This window comes from Chrysochloris asiatica, unplaced genomic scaffold (genome assembly GCF_000296735.1).
Source record: "Chrysochloris asiatica unplaced genomic scaffold, ChrAsi1.0 scaffold00264, whole genome shotgun sequence".
Classification (NCBI taxonomy): Eukaryota; Metazoa; Chordata; class Mammalia; order Afrosoricida; family Chrysochloridae; genus Chrysochloris; species Chrysochloris asiatica.
Window position 1 is genome coordinate 397,875 of NW_006408782.1, and position 7,386 is coordinate 405,260.

Here is a 7,386-nt window from a genome sequence, read left to right on the forward strand (position 1 = left end):
ATTTTTTCTTTAGCTCCCCCAGCTTGAGAAATGCTGAGCGTGTTTTCTGTTTCCAGATCTTTACACATTTTGTTTTAATATTTGGCTTTATCTTCTCGCACTGATCTTTGAAATTTTCTGTTCAGCTCTTGGACCGCCTCATTTCTTCCATTTGCTTTAGCATCTCTATGCTAGAGAGCAAGTTTCAGTGTCTCTTCTGACATCCTTTTTGACCGTTTCCTTCTTTCCTGTCTTCTCAATGATATGATGTATATGAGGTGACTGAAAATACCAGGGCTTGACAGATGTGCACCTCAGTCCTCTAAATGCCCTCTTGGCTCTTGAACACCTTAAAGAGGTCTTGTGTAGCAGACGTGTCCAGTGAACGTGTCGTTTCAATTTCTGACTGCTGCTTGACTGGGTGCTGGTTGTAGATTGTCAACTAAAGTCCTTGACCACTTCAATCTTTTCTCATTTACCAGATGCTGTCTACTGGTACAACCGCCTGAGAAGCAGGTGAAGCAGCTGTGGCCGCCGCACCTGAGGGAGCACTGACAGCTGGACACTCCCTAGTCCCTCGTTACTCAGAGGAGCGAGATGGCAGGGGAACTCGGCTTTTCCCAACAGTCCGGGCGCATCGGGAGAAACGTCTCCTGGTGACGCTGGGGAGAGACCTAGAACTCCACCACTACAAATTCACAAAGAAAAGAATTCCCCTCTCAAGGAAGAGGTCAGTGCAAATCGTTACATCCAACAACAGTCTCCTTGGAACCGCAACTGATGGAACTGTGTGATGACAGCTTAGCCGAGCCGTGCTCTGGTCCTCTGTGATGGGTGAGCTCAGCTTTCCCCATTCATGCCAGAGCAGCTGTGCAAAACTATAGGGCTTCATCTCTGCGAAAACCCAGGACCACACATGGAAGTCGATGACTCTTCAGGCCACCCCATTGATGGGGGGGGAGGGGATTAGGAGGAGGAGGAGGATGATAGCTCCCTAGAGCCCAGGCCACACCACACTGCCGTGCCTGCAGTCATTACAGACAGACACAGGGTACACAGGGGTCTGGCCTCCTCACCAGAGCTTCACACGCCCTCCAGTGGCAGCCAGCTGAAATCACAGCTACAGAGAACTGACTGCACATGAAAGAGGAGAAGGGGTAGCTGGGTGAGAGTTGGGAGCTGCCCACTGCCCATCCCTTAACCACACACACGGGACATCAGGTCCCTTCCTCTGCTGCTGGTGCTGGGATCCCTCTCCAGCTCAGGGTGCTCAATTGTAGGAGATGCAGAGGTCCTGGACAAAGTCCAAAACTGAGGAGTGAACAGCACAAACAATCAGGAAAGAATCATTGCTCTTCAGGATTATTTATGAGGGGAAAAAAAAAGCCATCAAGTCAATTCCAACTCCTAGCGAGGACAAATCAGATTGGAGCCCTATTGTACTAACACAAAAAGGCTGGACTTGTGCTAAAGTAAAGGTGATCTGAGCAAGTAAGATGAGTGTTCTGTAGTAAACAGTTCAGGTTCCAGGAGTAATAATTAGCTTAGGAGTAACTTCATCTGAGACAGAATTACAACAGTCTACTGTAGGATCCGACTCCACGGCCCATCACCACCACTGTAGGATAAGCACTGTAACCACAGGAGTTCTCCAATGGAGAACGATGAGGCTGTCTTAGCAGTCCTATATGGGTTGCTGGGAGTCCACGCAGTGCATTTGGGGTTTCAAGGCTGGAATCTTTACACAGCCTCATCTTTCTCCCTTGGAGTGACTGATGGGTTCTAATCGCTAACTTTTGGGTTAGCAGCTGAGTGTTTAACCACTGCGCCACCAGAGTTCCTCTTTCATAACACATAGACCCATGTCAAGAACTGAAGTAAAGGTGATCTGAGCAAGAAATACGAGTGTTCTGTAGTCAACAGTTCAGGTGACAGGAGTAATTCGTTTAAGAGGAATTTATCTCAGAGAATTACAGCAGTTGCTTTCTCTAGCTAACACCCATTGTTCTTGACCTGAGGAGCCCTGCCCGAAAACTCACCCCACCCCCACCTCCAGGGACTGAGGAGCAGATGGAACATCTCCCAGGGACCAGACAGAGCAAACAGAGACGTGGGTGTGGGCAGAAGCAGGGAGCTGGGCAGAAAGATGGGAGAGGGACGAGGAAGGGTGGGCAAGGACAAAGGAGGGAAAAGCAAGGCCCAGAGCTACGCAGCAGCAGCAGCAGCCAGGGGTCCCTCACTGAGCTCACATTAAGGAGAAAGCCCCCCCGTCTCTCTCTCTCACTTTCCTTTAACGTCCTGAATGCCAGGGACGTTCTCAGAGCAGAGATGACAGAATTCACAGACAACATCTGTGAAGGGAAGCAGGTGCAGCGGCTAACAGATACACACATCCCGGGACAAACCCGTCTCTGGTCCACCAAGCATCTCGATGACCAGCACGGGAGGTTAGGGATGGGATGCAGCTGCAGCTGGTTCTGGGCTGACAGACTCCGGAAACCCCTAAAGCGGACCCAGAATGGAGGGCAGGTGAGTGTCACTTAGGACAGCGAGATTGCTTCCGGGACTTCTAGGATGCCTGCACCCAGCAACAGGGCCAGGCAACATTTCAGTAGGACCAAGACAAAGGGACACAGGTCCATTTCCAGAAGAGCTAATTCTTGTTGTTGTGAAGTTCCATCAAGTCGGTTCTGACTCATAGCGACCCTGTATAGAGTTTCTAAGGAGCAGCTGGTGGGTTTGAAGTACCAACCTTGTGGTTTGCAGTCCAGTGCTGATCCAAAGTGCCACACCAGAAGTCCTAGGGGTCTATGAAATTTCTGGGTGTCACAAATGGTTTGCCCTAGATTAGGCAGTATGGTGTTGTAGGATCAGTACTGGACTGCTAACCGCAAGGTCAGTGGTTCAAACCTACCAGCTGCTCCTCAGAAACCCTATACAGGGTCGCTGAGCCAGAACCGACTTGATGGCACTTAACAACCACCACCTGAAGGTTGGTAGTTTGACACCAACCAACAGTGCCACACATGAAAGGGTTAGTAATCTGGCTCCGTAAAGATGACAGCCAATATCAACCTGTGGGGCAGCTCCACTCCGAGACACCTGGGGCCACCAGGATCGCTCTGAGTCCGAACCGACTTGATGGCACTTAACAACGCTACTTCCAAGTCATATTTGGAGACCGTGTTTCCCCACTACCTGGGGCAGTGACCCAGGGACCCAGGTACCCGCCCTCCACCCTCCATCAGCATGCAAGGTCTCACCTCCCCCAACCCCGCCTCCGTCAGTCTTCGTTGCAGCCTCATTCCACCTCCCCCTTGCTCATTCAACAAGCTGGGTCCAGGCAGGCTTGTGAGGAAGCTCAGGGGAGAGGCCAGCATCAGAGGAGAACCCTAGACAGGGAGCAGGTGGAAACGGTTTGGTCAAGCCTAAGCAGACACTGCTTGCCAGCCCTTCCTGAAGCAGAGCCTCAAATATGAAGTACCTGGTCAGTATGTCACCTGACCAACCTTCTGAGTCTGCTGTGTACAGAGGTCTGCAGAGCTGGTGTTATTGGGTGTCGTCAAGTTTGTTCCAATTCATAGTGCCCCGTGTACAAAAGACCAACCCACTGCTTGTCCTGCACCATGCAAACAATCACTGCTTTTCGAGTCCACTGACACAGGCACTGTGTCAAAACAGCTCCTTGAGCGTCTTCCTCGTTGGCACTAACCTTCTACCTTACCAAGCATGATCCTCTCCAGGGGACCTCCTGATGACATGTGTAAATACGTTGAGACATAGCGTTTCCATCTTTGCTTTTAAGGAGCATTCGGGCTGTCCTCCTTCCAAGTCAGATGTGTTCAACCTTCTCGCAATCTGTGGTAGTCTTCCACGACACCGTTACTTAAATGCATCAATTTTCATTTGGTCTTTACTCAGCTTTCAGATGCATAGGAGGTGACTGGAAATACCATGGCGTGCTCAGTTGCACCTCAGTTCTCAAAGGAACATCACTGAAGAGGTCTTCTGCAGATTTGCCCATGTAACACATTATTTGATTTCTCGACGGCTGCTTCCTTGGATGTTGACTGTGGCTTCCTTCCAGTAAAATGAAATCTTTGACAACTTGAACTGTTTCTCTGTTTATGATGATGTTTCCTACTGACCCAGCGTGAGGCTTTTTGTTTCTTTCTGTTAGGGTGCAATCCACACTTCCTGAAGAAGATCAGAGTCTTTGATCAGAGTCCTCTTCACTTCCAGCCAGCAAGGTTACAGCAAGGTACAGATCACAGGCTGTACTGCATTTTTCCTTAAAAAGTTGTTAATGGCAAATTATGGGGGCTGGAAAAATGAACAAGTGAACAAGTCTTTTTGGTCATATCAGAACAAGAAAAGAACAAAGTCGTGGCTTCCACTGAAATGTAGCGGCACCAAAATGTTATAAACTTAAATATTAAACTCCCAGGTAAGTGTGATGTGTTTGTCTGGGACTCTTGGTCTTCAATTAGGGTTAGATAACAAAAATATTACTACTGAGACCAGCTCGTTATATTGTGCTCCACAGACAAGTGTGACTAGCTGCCTACTACACAGACGAAGGGGAAGACATTGGAAAGAATGCCTGGGACACTATCCATCACTTTTACATCACTCAGAGCCAGTCAGGGGACCTGCCTCAAACCCCAGGGCTCCTGCCCACGGCACATTCCAGCACCAGCCAGACACGGGGTGGTACCTACCTTGTGGCTCATAGTCCAGTGCTGATCCTACAGCGCCACACCAGGAACCTATATATATATGCCATCAATTGTTCATATGCAAGTTCAGGCTGAAGCTTAAGAAAATTAAAATAAGCCCATGAGAGCCAAAATATGACCTTGAATATATTCCACCTGAATTTAGAGATCATCTCAAGAACAGATTTGGTGCATTAAACACTAACGATTCTGAACACCAGAGTAGCTGTAAAATGACATCAGGAAAATCACACACAAAGAAAGCAAAAGGTCATTAAAAAACAGGAAAGAAAGAAAAGACCAAAATGATGTCAGACTCTGAAAGTTTCTCTTGAGCATAGAAAAGATAAAGCAACTAGAAGAAATGATGAAGTATATCATTGATGATGTTAGATGGATCTTGGCTGAAAGAGGAGAATACCAGAAAAACATTTATTTATGATTTACTGACTAAGCAAAGCATATAGCTATGTGGATCATAACAAACTGTGGACAACATTGAAAGAATAGGAATTCCAGGACACTTAACTGTGCTCATGAGGAACCTACAAAAACCAAGAGCAGTACTTAGAAGAGAACAAGGGGACACTGAATTGTTTAAAATCAGGAAAGGTGTGCGTCGAGTTGTGTCCCTTCATCGTAAGTATTCAACCCGCATGCTGAGCAAATGATCCAAGAAACTGGGTTCTATGAAGAAGAACGTGGCATCAGGATTGGAGGAAGACTCAATAACAACCTGTGCTATGCAGATGGTACAACTTTGCTTGCTAAACCCAAAGAACGTTTGAAGCACTTACTCATGAAAACCAAAGATACCTTTGGCATGGGCAAACAAATCAATATAAACGTAAATGTAAATGGAGAGAAGATTTGTTGTTGTCAAAGACTTCATTTTGCTTGGATTCACAATCAACACTCATGGAAGCAGCAGTCAAGAAATTAAAAGACGATAATAAGCAAATCTGCTGCAAAAGATCCCTTTAAAGTGCTCAAGAGCAAAGCTATCAGTGTGAGGACTAAGGTACACCTCATATGCAGGTAACAGGTGGACAATGAATAAAGGAGATCGTAGAAGAATTGATGCATTTGAGCTATGGTGTTTAGAAGAGAATATTAAAAGTACCATGGACTGACAAAAGAACAAATAAATCTGTCTTGAAAGAAGTACAGTCAGAATGTTCCTTAGAAGGCAGAATGACAAGACTTCGCTTCTCATACTCTGGACATATTATCAGGAGGGACCAGTCCCTGGGGAAGGACATCATCCTGCTGAGTAAAGTGGAGGATCAGTGATAAAGACAACGATCCCCAATGACATGGACTGACCCAACAGTAGGCACCAAGGTCCCAACAACTGTGAGGATGGCACAGGACTGGGCAGTGTTCCATTCAGTGTGCAGAAGGTCACTGAGTGGTAACAGATCTGATAGCACCCAACTACAATCACCTTATTGCGGTGTGACCTTGAATGCTCCTAGTCATGGGCACTCAGATGCAGTTTCCCATCACCACAGAGTCACACACTCAAAACACCAACAGAACAGGTCTGGCCTGGGACACTCCGTCGCCCCCACCTGCACCCCTAAGAAGCCTCTCCAAGGTGATGTGGCCATGTCAGTCCCCACAAAATCAGCTCACTAACACACTGGGTGTCTACTCTCTTCCTGGATTCAGTAAGAAACCCTTGGCGGTGTCTTGAATGGTAAAATGTATTGCCCACTTGGTGTCAGTACCAGAAGTGCATTCCAACTGTTCCAAAGCACTCGCTACAAGCTCGGAACAGCTGCCAAGTCAGCTGACGAGCCTGAATCAGTTGTACCACTCTCTGAATCTGGGAAAGACCCCTGATTCCCGGACATTTTACTATGTGAGCAGATCACAGGCCCCACCACCAAGCAGCAGAGACAGACGGAATGTCTGCACACGGCACTGTGGACTCAAGCCCGTGGGTTTGGCAGCGTACCAGTGTAAGCTCTGGGTCCTGAAGCCAGTGGGGCAGCTCTGCTGGCTGGCTCATGGCCTGGAAGAGCGTTGCCCTCAGCGCACAGTAGTTATCGCCGCGCACGCGCCTGATGGAGGTGAACTTCTGCGCAACTTCCTCGTAGCCCTGGGAGACAGAATCAAAGAATCCAAAGTGGGTCACTCCTGACTTCAGATGGCAGGGGAAGATGCATTCTGGGGGAACACGGCCTCAGATGCTGGAAGAAGGGCAACAAAACTGGGCCAATCTTTCATGTGAGACACTCCAATCCCTTTATTAATCAAAAAAACATATGAAATATGAGCTGTGTAAGACATCAGCACCTGCAGGACACACATGGCAGATGGCCACACCAGAGGCAGTTATACCAAGGTCCATTTACTGATGCCCAGCTTCTGACAGGCTGCTGGATGTGCTCACTACTGAGTGTACTAAGCTGCTATCTCATCTCCATAGTGAAACAGTGTGCCCCAAGCCCCCGGGTGTGGCGGGGATGGGCAGACAGAGGCCTCCATGCCGATGTCTGTCTGGGTAATGAACTCTGTGAGCATTAAGGATAGTGGACTTGCTCCCGGAGTGTGGCGGAGATGGGCATTCAGAGGCCTCCATGCCGGATGTCTGTCTGGGTAATGAACTCTGTGAGCATTAAGGATAGTGGACTTGCTCCCGGAGTGTGGCGGGGATGGGCATTCAGAGGCCTCCATGCCA

General features: G+C 48.2%; 1 protein-coding gene across 1 annotated transcript in view; it reads right to left on the bottom strand.

The window, feature by feature from the left end:
• FAM105B (family with sequence similarity 105, member B) overlaps positions 1-7,386 on the bottom strand; it is a 51,951-nt gene that overhangs the window by 7,916 nt on the left and 36,649 nt on the right. The window contains exon 4 of the mRNA XM_006874153.1: positions 6,661-6,804. Coding sequence (XP_006874215.1) covers positions 6,661-6,804 — 144 coding nt within the window. The remainder of the gene's footprint in view (positions 1-6,660; positions 6,805-7,386) is intronic.